Here is a 15718-nt window from a genome sequence, read left to right as displayed (position 1 = left end):
ACTTCACAGCTGGGTGACCCTGGGCAAGTCACTTAACCCCCATTTCCTAGCCCATACCACTCTTCTGCCTTGGAACCAATACAGAGTATTGATTCTAAGACAGAAGGTAAGGGTTAAAAAAAAATGTGGGTGCTATAACATTCATCAGATGTCCAATTTGTTCCCTACCTCTCCAATTTGCACCTTCTTAGAACCCTTCCCATATACTCTTCCTTTGCCCTCCTAGATCTAAATTAGCCCACACTTCTAAAGATCCCTTCCTTGTTTCTTCCCCCTTACCATTCTAGTTCTTATTCTATCCAACTCTCCAAAAGTCCCTTCTCTATCCCCCTTCTATTTCTTGATATAAACTTGATTCTAGAAATCCCTTCCTTATTCTGAGTTTCTCCCTAATCCCTTCACTTCACCCCCTTATTTCTTCATATGTTGCTCCCTTCTAGGTATCCCTTTCATATTAACCCTCTTTTCTCTTCATCTACCCTCCCTTCTCTTATTCCCTTTGAGAAGGGACTTTTGTTAAAATATTATTTTTTTCTTTTGTAATTATGCCCCACCTTGCTGTGTATGTTGTTCTTGGTTGTAAACCCAGTTCCTTTGCTCTTTGAAATATTGTTTCATGCCCTTTGTTCTTTTAATTTTGAAGCTATAAAATTATGTTATTCTGATTGTAGCTTCATAGTATTTAAATTTTCTATAATACTCTGTTTCTAGAATTGGTGGGCAATTTTCTTTAGTGATTTCTTAAGAGTATGGCATCTAAACTCTTGTTTTGATCATAATTTTCCAGGAGTCCAACAATTCTCATATTTTATCTACTTGGTCTATTGTTTTTATAAGATGAATTATGTTCTCTTCTATTATTTCATTTTGCTTAATTTGTTGCCCCATGTCTAATTCTAGTTTTTAATGAATTCTTTTTTTCTTGAGTTTCTGATTCTATTTGGGTGATCTTTTATAAGGTTTCTTGATTTTCCCCTAATTTTCCAACCTCTCTCTTTTGGATTTTGAGGTATTTTAAAAAGCTCTTCCAAAAGCTCTTTTTGAGCCTGTGGCCATTTAATGTTTTTGTTTGCCGTTTTAGAAGTGTTTCTACTCCTTGGAGTTTCAACCCAGGTCTTCTCTGTCCCCTTAATATCTAGAATAGTCAGGTTCTTGCTTATTTGCTTATCATGTTTTTTATGGTATTTTTAACAGGCAGGTTAAGAGGCTTTATTGTTAGCTAACTATTGGAGTCCCAGGCCTAGGGTGTGACGGATGGTGCCTTGTCCTATATGTTTCCTGATTAATTTTTTCAATTTTTTCTGCCTATTGATTACATTAGTACCTGTCCCTGGGATGTAAGCTCTCAAATCAGGTGTAGTCCCTGATCCTCTGCTCAAGCCCCAAATTGATTGACCCTCAGGTGCTCCAAACATATCCCCCCCAGTTCTGCCACTCCAGGCAGCTCACCTCCCCACTCTGATGGCAGCCAGGGACTTCACTCTGTTGGGGAGTAACCACATCAGACAGGTCTCCCAGAGCCTCAACAATTATGCTCACTGGTGTGTTTCTTCCTCATTCCTCCTCTCCTGATGCTAAAGCCTGGGACAAAAGCAAGTGTCTGGTCAGGGCATCTAGGCTCCTGAAGTCCTTCTCTGAGGTCACTTCCAGGGTTTGCTGCCTATTGACGACATTAGTCCCTGGGAGGTAAGCTCCCAAGTTAAGCAGACAAGGTGAGGCTGCTGAGAGAATTTACTATTCTGAACACATTTTCTTTTGGAGCTGCTATGTAAGCCCACCTTCTGACCCTGAGTAAAGAATAAGGCTTGTGGCTTATCTATATAAGGGAAGCACATGGATACTCTGGAAAGACACCAGAAACCTTATAGTTCCCTAGCTTCCAGAAGATACCCGGTCTTTTGTTTCTTGTGACTCCTTGAAGCTGTGGTTGATTCTGCCAAATCAGAGGAACTGAGAAAGTGATGTCAAGGAAGAGATAAGTTTCAGATCCAGGGAAGGAAGCCCCTCTTTTGTGCTGGAATTGTGGTGAGATAAAGCAGGTAAAAAAGGCAGGTGAGTGTTGCCTAGGGGAGCCCTGGCGTACCTGAGGTCTGGCTGAGAATCTGGGGCAGATGGTAGGAGAAGAAAGCTTGGGAAGGGAACAACCAGCCACATTGGGCTGATACCTTTTCTTTCTCTGCCCCGTTTTTTATCATTATTAAGTAATTATAAATTAATATATAGTCTTCAGAGAATTTTAATCTTATCATTGCCTGTCCTGCTCCCAGGATTTGCTGTTGGATGATTCTGTGTTGTTTGCTCTGGGATATTTATATTATCTGGTGAGCCTGAAGCTAGGGAAGACATAGACCTTCCTCCCAAAGTTGTCCTTGGCTGCTCAGCTTCACTCCTGACTTCTGTTTCTGCAACTTTTAGCATCGATTCTGTAGTTACTTTTGATTTAATGTAGGGGAATTCAGAAATTGAGGAAGTCCCATGCCCTACCCTGCTGCCACCTTCCCACCCTATCCCCACCCCAGTGTGAATCTTAAAAATTCTCAGACCCTACTACTTCAGAACACTTGGTTAAGACCATTCCCCGTTTTAAACAATGAAGGGACTTAGATCAGGAATGTGAGACCTCTACTCCATGCCTACTTAAGCATACTTTAGGGGAAGATAAAGTTGTAAACTCCTTGCTGAACAATGAAAAGTACTTAACCCATACTTATAATAAGGCAAAAAACCCTTAAGAAACTGGGCCTATTTTTAGATCGAATACAAAAGGGTGTTAAGTACCTATAAAGGTCAGGCAACTTGTAAACTTACAAGGGACAAAGAGGTGAGAACTTACTCAGAGATTTTAGTCAACTCAGGTGTGAATTCAGAATGGTCTGTCCTTTGGAAAATGTCTACTGTGATTGGTAGATGTAAGAACTTAGGGGAGGAAACATAAGAGAAAATTCTCTTTAAAAGGAGATGAGAAGCTGAGAGCAAGAGACTCTCAGAGAACTCTCTCTGGAGATTGAGCTGGCCAAAGCTGAACTGGTGTCTCTCTGAACACTTGAATCTTGCTTGGACAAATCTTGTGGTGAGTTGATAAAAGACTGACTGATCTCTCTCTTAGGGCTTGGGCCTAGGCTGGCCTAGCCCCTTTCTCATTGTTTCCTCTTATTCTCTCCTTTTCATTAATTCCTAATTTGTATTAATTAAAATCTCTATAAAACCCAGCTGACTTGGGTATATTTCATATTTGGGAATTTTCCCCTGGCGACCACTATATTTTTGATTTGAAACCATATTTGCACGGTCACAATTTAAGGCAACCACTCTTTTAACTGCCAGTTTATGGCTTCCACTATTTTATTTGCTACACTAGTCAAAGCTTTCTTAGGGCCATGGAGAGCTAAGTATGTGTGAAGACAAACATAAATGAGAAGAAGTCAATGGGAGAGGTTGGGAATGAAGATGCAAAAAGAGAATGGCTAATGGAAGGTCTTGGAAGAGGTAGGAAGGAATATGAGCAAATTCACAGGAACAAAGACTAACAAACACAATCTTTTGTGATCAGAGAGAAGTAAAGAAGAGGGGATTATGTTGAGGAATTCTGAAAAATATATTAGAGGTTTTGGATGGTTTCAATGAGAAAAGAAGAAAAGGCTTGAAACAATATGGGGAATGAGATACAGAGTAGAGAATGGTAGAATAAAAAGACTGCCAAATGGCATTTTAAGGCCCAGTTGCACTTAAGAAGCATAAATTTTTTTTTTGGGGGGGGGGGCGGCGGCGGCGCGTGTGACAGTCACTCATACTATGCTACAGTCTAGGGTTCTCAACATGCAAAATTAAGAGATACATACTGAGCAGGGTCCTTGTGAAGTGCTATTTCTCTGGCTGTTCCCAACAACATCACAGCAGCACTTTTAGGCTTCTCTTTTTCTGCTTTATTTATAAATGAAGACACCAAATTAAAAACATCTGAATACCTAAGAAAAAAAGAATATGCTTAGTTAATTATTTTCATATTTAGGTTCTACTTATATTTAAATTATATCCTTCATAAGATAATATCAAGACAATAGAATCTAACTTTAGGCTCCTTGGTCATAGCCATTAAAATAGGTCAAACTAAATTTGAAGATTAAGGAGATGTACAGATGGTGTGCTTATTGTCTTAATCCATAATTCATTGAATAGGTAGATAAATTCAACATAGTTGTCAAGATGGAAAAAATGAAGCCAGGATTCTGTCTCTTGTTTATAAAAGGAGTTGTGTCCTCTTTCTGGGCCTGGACAATTTGACCTTTGGATCTCCCTTGACTGTCCCCATTGATGGATAATTCAAAAGAGATGGACTTAAGATATTTCAATTCTTCCCTAATTATATCATCACAAGGGAAACAAGTCTTTGTCTATACAAAGAAGATGCCTGGATACTTTTCCTCCCTGCCCTAGACCACCTTATTTTAAATGAATCAAAGTTTAACAGGGCTGATCAGCTCACATTTAATCTTTCAAATGGGCCAATGTTGTTTACCATGTCTGATCAGCTCTGCCCTTAATCCTTGAAGATTTTAACAAAAGAAGGAAGATTCCAACCCAGTTTGATAGTCTGGGTTGAAACTTGGGAGTAGCCTCAAGTGTGGCACACCAAGATGCTTTAGGTAGCTTAAGGGGAAAATGATTTCACACAATATCACAATTCAATATTACTTTTCTCCATAATAAAATCTGGATGAGGTTAGAAGATATTTTCTTCCATTTTCTTCTACAAAAATGAAAGTTAGGAGATTGGGCAGTAAATCAACAGTTATAAAAATAGGGAAGAAACTTTCCCTAAAATTATCTCACTTTTAAAAGGGTTGGTACCCAATTTTCCTGAATGAGACACTGCCTAGTCTTATCTTAGCTGACCATTATCATTCTTCAAAATGGATTCCCATTGTAATGGGATTCTTACTTGCTAGATACCAAATCATATCTAGAATCTCTCCTGGGAGACACCTGCGGGGAAAAAAAAGTTCAGATGGTCTAAATATCCTGGCTGGACTTTTACTATAAAAGTGTAGCTAATTAACTCAAAATTTAAGCAATTTTGAAAAGCAGAGAGCAAAAATGATCAGAGAATATAATTACGTCTTATACTTGGAGTGCCAGGTTAATAGTTTTGTTGAATTGTGAACAAAATTAGCAAGAAAGCTATTTTGACTTCCCACAAATATAAATATGTAATCTAAAAGACCTTATGTTCTCAAAAGGATATAACTAATTGATACTTTTATTTTCTTATCTTTCATATAGGCATTAAGCTACCCTACCCATTTATTAAAATGGAATATAGAAAGGGGCAGCTGGGTAGCTCAGTGGATTGAGAGCTAGGCCTTGAGACGGGAGGTCCTAAGTTCAAATATGGTCTCAGACACTTCCCAGTTGTGTGACCCTGGGCAAGTCACTTGACCCTCATTGTCTAGCCCTTACCACTCTTCTGCCTTGGAGCTAATACACAGTATTGACTCCAAGATGGAAGGTAAGGGTTTAAAAAAAATGGTATAGAAAAAGAGACTATTTGAAAGCTTTTATATCAGTGGATATTGATATTATGTTTTCTTTAAAGTTTCTTGAGTTCTATAAAATATTGCCAAGGAAAACTCTGAAAAGATATTAGACATAAACCTATTTCAAATACAAAGTATAATTCAAGACCATAAGAGAGAAGAAAAAACGTTTTTATAGCATGACAATCTCTACTTTGGGTACCAATGGGTCTATAAGATAAGTATGCAATGCTAACAAGAGATGTATTTGGTCCTCAAATTTTACTGCAGCACTATCTCACTAGAATTTACTCACCTATATATAACCTCATTTTGAAACCGACTGCAGATATTACATCGTCCAGGTGTCTGTTTTGAGGGACATGTGCAATCCTGAAAACTCAGAATAATTTCTCCAGAAAGATAGTTGTTATATTGTATAGAAAGCTCTCGAAGAAATTTAAATAGAAGCTCTCCTACAAAAAATACAAGAGGGAAGGGAGAGGGAAGGGGCAAAGAAAAGTCTTTCATTCAGGAGAAGAAAAGAACAAAAAAGTCATAGAAAACCATTTTAAGTGGGATTAACAGAGGAACGAAATGTTATAGCTTTAAAGAAACTTTTAAAGCAATTGCTTACCCCCATGATGGAGATCTGTGTCTATTTCTGTGAGTTCGAGGTTAAAAATCACAAGGACACCAGTCAAAGTAAAATTTCGTTGATCCTTCCAAAATTTACTTTTGTTATGGGCATTGCAATGACAAGAGGAAGAAGTTGTCCAGTACTGACACTTAAAAAAAAAACAACAATTAAAAAAGTCTCTTTTTTTACATCACTGTCTGGACAAGATGACCAACTATTCATTATAAAGTTTGATACTACAAGGTATACCTTAGTTTCAAAAGACAATATATTAATGTGCTTTTTTTTGCATATAAAAATTACACTATTGATTTATCAATAAAAGGGCAAGTATACAGAACAGTTTTCTCAGGATAATGATAGAAGTAACACTATTCCATTTATACTTTCTTGCCGGGAATAGGTGAGTGATCTAAATCTAAAACATAGGGGAGTGTAGGGTTGGTTTCTAATCTTGACACAGTAGGATCCCAGGCAGGTATTCCTATCTACTAATAAATCATTTCAATAACATTAACTGACAGAAAAGGGCTTCAGAGGAAGAATATTTTTCAAGCAAGCCAAAGCACTGTGTAGTTTAAAAAGCTTAGTTCTTCAAGAGAGCAAAAAACATTGCTTTTTTCCTTTACAAATGGGACAACTTTACAAGATATATTAAATGTAATATATATATATATATATAAATATTGTACAATTTCTTTTAACACTACTTCTGTAAAATATGATGACAAATTTTGCTATACCATACAAAAAATTTTAGCATATTTTGATTCATGTAGGTAGATATCATTATAGAGGATTTATATAAAAGTATTTATGAAATATATCAGCAAGTATTCCTAATATAATTAGTTTAAAAGTCTAATGACATAACATATTCAAAAAACAGTCTTAAAATCCACGAACTTATGTATTTTTTCAGCATTTCAATCCTGAATTGACTTAATCTCATCTTACCTCTGATGCTAGTTTATCACAAATGTAGCAGTAGCACTGACCACATATATCTGAATTTTGTTTAACAGGAATACATGTCTCATTCTCTGTTCGTCTGAAATCAATATGAAATCAATTAGTGATAAGTTACAGAAGAAATATATAATATTGATTTGAATGTTATATCCTCCCCATTATCACATATTTGGCAAGTATAAAACTTGATTATAGTCTAGAATTATGCTTATTAAGAGAATCAGAGCAGAAACAAAGAGAAAAGCAATGATAAAATTTCATCTTTCTCTAAAATGAAATGTAAAAATTTGATTTCCTATATTAGCTTTTTTTTACAGTGGATACATACATATTTTTTCCTTTCAAAAGAAATAAATTCTAAGGTAGTAAAAGAGCACCCAGTTGCCCTTGATGAATTCAGGTTTCTAGGCCCAGGTGCAACCTTGGGTCTTGAAAGAACTGGCAGAGCCAAGATGGCAGAGAAGGTACCCATCTGATTTCTACCATATTACCTTCCAAAAAATAATAATGACATAACACCTCAAAACGAATTCTAGAGCAGTATAGCCAACAAAAAGACAAGGTGAAATAATTTTTCAGCCCAAAACAACCTAGTAAAGGGAGTGAGGAGGGGGTTTGGATAACTTCCTGCTCAGAAGGAGATTATAGGATCCTTTTATGGCTCTGGGGGCAAGACTTGTTGCATTGCTCATACACAGAATCAAGTTGCAGCCCTTATAAGGAGGAGCATCAGCACTGCAGCACCACAGGGGAGCAGGAGACCCTGGTCACAATTCTAAGGGGGTGAAAGAGAGTTTGGGGTTACTCGCAAACCATAGTACAGGCCAGGAGAGCACTAAACATACCTCTCCTTACATACTGAAAACAGATAGATCTCTAGTGCTAGCTCTGAATGCAGCTACACAAAGAACCTGAAGTTTGGAAGAATTCTCCCTTCACTACAGTTACAGGGCCCAACTTTAACATTTTTTAAAACTAAAAGAAAAAGAGCAAACAAAAAAAGAAACTCAACACAGAAAGTTCTTTTGGTGACAGGATAGACTCAAACTCGGAAGACAAAGCCAAGACTGCTGTATCCAAAGCCTCCAAGAAAAATATTAATTGCTGGCAAAGATCCCTCAAAATGGAGGAGTTCAAAAAGGATTTAAAAACTCAAATAAGACAGGTAGAAAAAACTATTGGGAAAAGAAATGAGATACAGGAAAATCATTAAAAAAGAGTCAATAGCTTGGTAAAGGAGGCACAAAAAATACTAAGGAAACATTATAAAAGAGAATAGGCCAATTGGTAAAAGAGGCACAAAAATCCAAAGAAGAGAAGAAATCCTTCAAAAACAGAATTGACCAAAAGGAAAAGGATATACAAAAATACACCGAAGAGGAAACTATCTTGAAAGACAGAATTAGAACTTTGGAAAATGAGATACGGAAGCTCACTCAAGAATAGTGTGCCTTAAAAATTAAAATTGATCAAATGGAAGTTAATGACTTCAGAAGACATCAAAAAATACTCAAAGTCAAAAGAATGAAAAAAAAAATCTCATGGGAAAAACAAATGATTTGGAAAATAAATCCAGGAGAGATAATCCAATAATTATTGGACTACCTGAAAATTATGATTAAAAAAAAGTTTAGACATTATCTTTCAAGAAATCATCAAAGAAAACTGCCCTGATATTCTAAAACCAGAGAACAAAACAGAAATTGAAATTATCCAGATACGTTCCTGAGATTCCCAAAAGGATAACTTCCAGAATATTATAGCCAAGTTCCTAAGTCCCCTTTGTCAAGAAGAAACAAACTATTTCAAGTAGTCAAAAAAAAGAAGCAATTCAAATATCATGGAGCTATAGTCAGAATAACATAAGAATTAGCAGCTTCTACAATAAAGGATCAGAGAGCCTGAAATATGACATTCTGGAGGGCAAAGAAGCTAGGACTTCTACCAAGAATTACTTACCCAGCAAAACTGAGCATAATCTTTCAGAAGAAAAACAATGGATATTCAATGAAATAGAAGACTTTCAAACATTTCTGATGAAATGACCAGAGTTGAATAGAAAATGCGACTCTTAAATATAAGACTCAAGGATCATAAAAAGATAAACAGGGAAGAGAAATAGAAAGACATCAGATAAGATTAAATTGTGTACATTTCTACATGGGGAGATGATTCTTGTAACACCAAAGATTTTTGTCATTATTAGGGCAGTTAGAAGGAGTATACATAGACAGAGAGTGAGGGTGTGAGTTGAATATGATGGAATGTGTAATATTTAAAATAGTTGAAGGCCTTAAATTGTTGTAGATATAAGAGTGGGAGCCATAAACTGTTATAATTAAAATGGTTGATAGATACAAATTATGATAGATATAAGAGTGGGTGAGTAAATTTGACCGCAGAAAACATGTTTCACTACAGTGTCTTGGTTTTTTAATCAAATATAAGGTGGTCGCCAGGGAATATATTCCCAATCATGAATATGCCCAAGTCAACTGGGTTTTATAGTGAATTTAATTAATAATACAATGAGTAATCAAAGAAAAAGAGAGAGAAAAAAATGTAAGTATGAAGGGCCTTAAGACAACATGGCCTAGACCTGAGTCTTAAGAGAGAGAGAATCAGTCAGTCTTTTATCACTCACCACAAGGTCTGTCTAAGCAAGGATTCTGGTTACAGAGTCTCCTCAGAGAGAGTTCCAGCCAGAGTCTTCCTCAAAGAGCCTTCCAGCCAGAGACTGTTTCAAAGGGCCTCTCTCAAGAGCCTCCAGAGGGACAGAGTCCCCTCCGAGGAGCTCCAGCGAGACCTCCTTAGAGATTGTCCTCCAAGAGCTTCCCTTCTCCAGAGCCTCTCTCAAGAGATTCTTCCCAAGCAATCCTCATCCGAGCTCTCCAAAAGGATTCCCTTCTCAAGAGATTCTGCTTTTTCTTATATAGGGGTTTTTCTCCTATGTCACCTCCCCTAAGTCCTTACATCTACCAATCACTGCAGACGTTTTCCAAAGGACAACCCATTCTGAAAACACTGGTGGGTCGACTTAATCCCTTTAGTAAGCCTGAACCAGAGAAAACACAGCTGAGTCCACTAATCCCCTAAAGAGAAAACCTCTAAGTAAGCTTTCACCTCTTTGCTCCTGGCAAGTTTACAAGTTGCTGAACTTTATAGGTACCTAGCATCCCATTGTATCAATTCTAAAAACAGGCATGGCTCAAAGAACTCCCTGCCTCATCATAAGCATGGGTCCAAGTACTTTCATTGTTTAGCAAGGAGTTTTCTCCCCTAAAGCAGTCTTAAGTACAGGTGGAGTAGAGGTCCTCCCATTTCTGATCCTGGCGAGTTCTCACAGTCAAAATGGGGAATGTTCCCAGTAGGGAATTGTTCCAATTGAGAATTCCCCATTGGGGAAAATTTTTAACATTCACAAGTCTGAGAAATTTCAAGATTTACAGATGATATAGAAAATGATCTCCTATAGGAAAATAGGATAGGAAGGAGAATAGGGTCGATAGAAAACAGGGTAAATTGGAGGAGATACGAGGTCAGAAACTAAAAAGAAGCAACAGGACAGAAAGTAGTACAGAGTAATCACAATGGTTCAACATTTTTTTACAAGTCTTTCTAATAAAGACCTCATTTCTCAAATACATAGAGAAATGAGTTGAATATTTAAGAATATAAGGTATTCCCCCAATTGATAAATGGTCAAAGGATATGAACAGCCAGTTCTCAAAGTAATTAAAGCTCACTATAGTTATTAAAAAATGCTCTAAATTGCTATTAATTAGAGAAATGCAAATTAAAACAATTTTGATGTACCACCCCATACCTATCATTCTGGCTATTATGACAAGAGGGAAATGACAAAACTTGGAGATGTGGGAAAGCTGGGACATGAATAAATTGTTGGTGTTGTGAACTGATTCAGAAAGAGCAATTTAGACCTATGATCAAAGGGTTATAAGCTATAAAACAGTACATATCCTTTGCCCCAGCAATACCATAATTAGATTTGTATCTCAAAGAGATCAAAACAAAACAAACAAACAAACAAACAAACAAACAGAAAGGGGAAGGACCTTTATGTACAAAAATATTTAAAGCAGCTTCTTTTTAGGGGAGGCCAAAGATTTGAAAAGTGAAAGGATACACATCAATTGGTTGAGTAGGTAACAGTATATGATTGTAATGGAATATTATTTGCTGCAAGAAATGGCAAGCAGGAGGAGCTCAGAAAAACCTGGACTTACACAAACTGAAGCAGAATTAAATAAACAGAACCAGGAGAACATTGTACAGAGACAGGAATACTTTACAAATGAATAACTGAATAACAGCTATTCTTATCAATTCAATGATCCAAAACTATCCCAAAGGGTTAATGATAAAAAAAAAAATGCCATCTACTTTCAGAGAAAAAAACTGAGTCTGAATTTGGACCAAAGTAAACTTTTTTCTCTTTCTTTTTTTTTTCCATTTTGAGTTTTCAACAAAAGGATTAACATGTAAAAAGATTTTACATGATTACACATGTAAAATTTTTATGATTGCATATCATCTCAAGGTGGGGGTGGAAGGTTGAGGGGGAGAAAGAGCATTTGAGAGTCAATATTCTTTGAAAATTTTTGGAAACTGTCTTTACATTTAATTGGGGGAAAAAACTTAAATTAAATCCAACCCCCTCATCCCGCAAAAAGAACTGGCAACTGGAGCAGCTAGGTGCCTCAGTAGACTGAAAGCCAACTCTAGAGACAGGAGGCCCTGGGTTCAAATTTGGCCTCAGGCACTTCCTAGTTGTATGACCCTGACGCACTCACTTAACCTCAATTGCTTAGCTATAGCCATGGTTACTGATTCCAAGACAGAGGGTAAGGGTTTTTAAAAAAGAAAGGAAGGAAAAAAGGAGGAAAGGAAGGAGAATGAAGGGAAGAAAAGGAAAGAATGGGCAGATATGAATTTATGATTGCTGGGCATTGTTAATGATTTGTGAAAGATCATGAATAACAGGAAGGGTTCTGCAGGACTGGAGAAAAGCAACTGTCCCAAATTTCAAAAGAAAGAGAAAAATGAATATAATGTGAAAACTATAGGACAGTGAGTTTGATTTGTACTCCTGGCAAAATTATGGAATATTATTATCAAAGAGATGATTGGTAAATGTCTAGAAAAGGAAGCAGTGATCACAAGGAGCTAGGGCAGCCTCAAATAACAATAGGTCATATCAGATTAACCATATTTCTTTTTTAAGGGAGTTACTAAGATGGTAGGGTCAGTGGAATGCTGTAGATAAGTTTACCTCTTTTAGCAAAATATCTGATAAAACATTTCTTACTATTCTTTTGTAAAAGATGAAAAGATGTAGGTGAGAATAATTAGGTGGATATGGAAGTGATTGACAAGCTGGATTCCAAGGAGAAAGCATTAATATTTTCAATGGAGTGCCTCAGGGGTCTGTACTTGGTCTCCTGCAGCATTTAACATTTTCACACATGCACACATGCACTGGGATCAAGGAATAAATAATCTTTTTCACATGTGTGATGACCCATATCTGGGAAGGAGAGCTAAACAAAAGATCTTGACAGGCTATCACATTAGGTTGAAGGTAATAAGATAAAAACAGAATAAGGATAAAACATCAAGCCTTACACTTAGGTTAAAGAAAATAAACTTTATAAGAACAAGGGACAGATAGAGAGCAGTTTGTCTGGAAAAGAATTGGGGAGTTTGGTGATCTACAAGCTCAAAACCAGTCAAGAATAGAATGAGAAATAAAAATGATGACATTATCTTTCATTTCATTGAGAGGCAGAGCTCCCAGAGTAAGGAGGGAGATCCTCAAAGCTTAATGTGGAATTTGCACATTCTGCACTTTTAGGGCCAGACCTCTGGAATCCTGTGTACAATCCAGAACAACAGCTTATAAAAGACCCTGAGAGACTAGAGAACAGTTAATTAGAGATAGTCAAACAGAATGGTGATGACCCCCGAGTCTAGTTCCTATAAGGGCTATTTGGAGGAAGTAGGGTTTAATCTAGAGAAGACAGGGAGGGAAAGTAGGAGGTTGGTTATACAGCAGTCATCTTCAAAGTACTTTAAAAGCTGTCAAGTGAAGAGGGATTAGACTTGTAATACTCAACTCCAGCCAGTAAAACAAGGAATAATGGGTTTAAGTTGTAAAGAGACAAATTTAGGCTCGATGTCAGGAAAAACCTCCTAGCAATTAGGGCTATCCTAAAACAGAATGAAATGAAGTATCTTGGGAGATTGTATGTTCCCTATCATTGTGGGTCTTTCAACAGGAACCGATGATCAGTTGTCTTGGTATACTGTAGTGGGGAATCTTTTTTGGGTAACACATTAAAGTAGATAGCTACTGAGGGTAGTGGCTTTTAAAAAGGTTTGAATTTATGAAGACAAACCTTAAGTCAAGTTTCTATATCACAAAAAAGATTCCTTGGACAAAACTAATGGTCCATTAATTTCAAACAATATTTGATATAACAATTGAATTTGAATAGGACCTTGGAACTAAATGTAATGGGAAAATTCAGTTAGGGGAAGCTTCAGCTTTTTCATTTACAGTTATTAAAAATTAAAAATCAACATGAAGAGACCACAAAAAAAATCGGCAGCTTCAAGTTAAACACATCTGAATTATCATCTGCCATGTTAAAATGGTTTTGATCTATATTCCCAAAATAAAGTTTATCTAGAAGTGAAAAGAAAGACAAATTCAATTATACTTTACTGTTTGCTATGATTTGAATGGCTCAACTGAGAATGCTAAATGAAACAAGCTCTAAAACATAAGTTTAGACAGTAAAGTGGGACATATTGAAACAGTCCACTAATGTGTATAAACATATGCAAGTAGACTTTATGATATTTTATAGGATGCCTCAGTCAACTTGGACACAGTTTTCATAGTTAGAATAAAAGTATTTTCCCTTAAGAAAATTATTCTCTATTGTTGCCATATAGTAAAAAAAAAAACATACTCAAAGGGGTGTGTCATACAGTCATATCTTGCATGTGGCATCACCATCCCTTTTTTGCAGAAAGTAACTACTAGCCCAGATTCCTCATCCACAATTTCTTCAGATTTCTTCTCTTCTATATCAGAATTTTCTGAAAAGTTGGAGGGAGAAGAGACACAAAGAAAGTATAACTTAATTTTTTTTAAGCTAGAAAGAAAAGATAAAATCCCATTCTTTCTATAAATTGATAAAAAATTTAAAGGTCCACTAATCTGGCTTTATCTGGAGAAATATTCCAAATATGGGGCAAATAAAAAATATCTCAAACACCTAATAAGTAAAGAAACCATAGATTGCTTTCAGTCTCTGCTCTCTGAGCAAAACAACTCTATTCTCAGAGACTTTGATAATCACTATCACTTTAATATTTCATGTCTTACCTGCAGGTTGCTTTGGTTATGGTGTGATGGTTTACAGAAGCAAGCTTAAGGGACAGTTAACAAAAGATAGATTAATATTTTGTAATTATTTCAATATAAAATGATCTCTTTATAGCTCTTCTTTGCTATAACCTCTCTTATCATAACCAAAAACCAAAAACCCAAGTCAACATAGCATATATAAGAGAATACTAGTTTGGGACATTTGAATCTTAAGACAGTTTTAGTTAGCTAGCTATATAAACTGAGTAAGTTTTTTTTTTTTAAACACAAATTGTTTCCTTACCTGCAACACGAGGAGATTTGACTAGATAGATAACCTCTAATGACCCAAAAGTAAATGTTTTTGATTCATATTCTTCTAGTCTAGGTTAATTCCCTCTTTGAGGTAATTTTTAAAAAAATCCTTTTTCATTCAATATAAAAAAGTCAATATATTTTTAAACTCTTACTTCTGTCTTAGAATCAATACATGTGTATTGGTTCCTAGGCAGAAGAGTGGTAAAGGCTAGGCAATGGGGGTTAAGATACCTGCCCAGAGGCATATAGCTAAGAGGCCAGATTTGAACCCAGGAACTCCCACTTCCGGGCCTGGCTCTTAATCCAGAGTCACCTAGCTTGCCCTATGTCCTGTTAATATTGAAGTTTGCTTCTTACCACTTCCACAGCTATCACTCTCAAATAACTCACTTCTAGATTACTGCAACAGCTTATATATACTTGCTGACCTTTCCTCCCTCAGTTTATGCTGCCCCACTACTTCCTACAACGGAAGGGCTATTATATCACTTCACTGATTCTATAAAGTTTTTGTATTAAAACCCCATATTCTCAGATTAAAATATAAGATTCTTAGTTAAGCATGCTAGTTTTCTAGTGTTCTTTCCTTCCCCCAAAACAAAACATAAACAGATTTATTACTGTCTCTGAATATAATATGCTAAGTTAGCATTTATTGTCCACTTAAGTGTCTACTAAGGAGCCTAGTATAAAAGCTGGAAAAAACTTCAGAGATGAACTAGTGAATGTGGAAACCAACATACAACATTTATTAAATCTGAACTTATTGGTATGTTACTAATACAGTGGTTTTTTGTTTTGTTTTATGTGTATGTTAATGTCTAACTAGTCTGTACATGCCTGAATTCAGGTTAATAGTATCATCAGGGTTTAGTG

General features: G+C 36.2%; 1 protein-coding gene across 5 annotated transcripts in view; it reads right to left on the bottom strand.

The window, feature by feature from the left end:
• Nucleotides 1–15718, bottom strand: part of LOC103102108 (uncharacterized) — a 76881-nt gene that overhangs the window by 39084 nt on the left and 22079 nt on the right. For 4 of the 5 annotated variants that reach the window (XM_056805703.1, XM_056805704.1, XM_056805706.1 and 1 more), the window contains 5 exons: nucleotides 14124–14253; nucleotides 7111–7204; nucleotides 6151–6301; nucleotides 5830–6037; nucleotides 3840–3965 (listed from right to left, as the gene is read on the bottom strand). In XM_056805703.1, coding sequence (XP_056661681.1) covers nucleotides 3840–3965; nucleotides 5830–6037; nucleotides 6151–6301; nucleotides 7111–7204; nucleotides 14124–14253 — 709 coding nt within the window. The remainder of the gene's footprint in view (nucleotides 1–3839; nucleotides 3966–5829; nucleotides 6038–6150; nucleotides 6302–7110; nucleotides 7205–14123; nucleotides 14254–15718) is intronic. The other variant, XM_007499277.3, reaches the window with a different exon arrangement.

Source organism: Monodelphis domestica, chromosome 7 (assembly GCF_027887165.1).
Source record: "Monodelphis domestica isolate mMonDom1 chromosome 7, mMonDom1.pri, whole genome shotgun sequence".
NCBI lineage: Eukaryota > Metazoa > Chordata > Mammalia > Didelphimorphia > Didelphidae > Monodelphis > Monodelphis domestica.
This window is presented reverse-complemented; position numbering and strand designations above follow the sequence as displayed.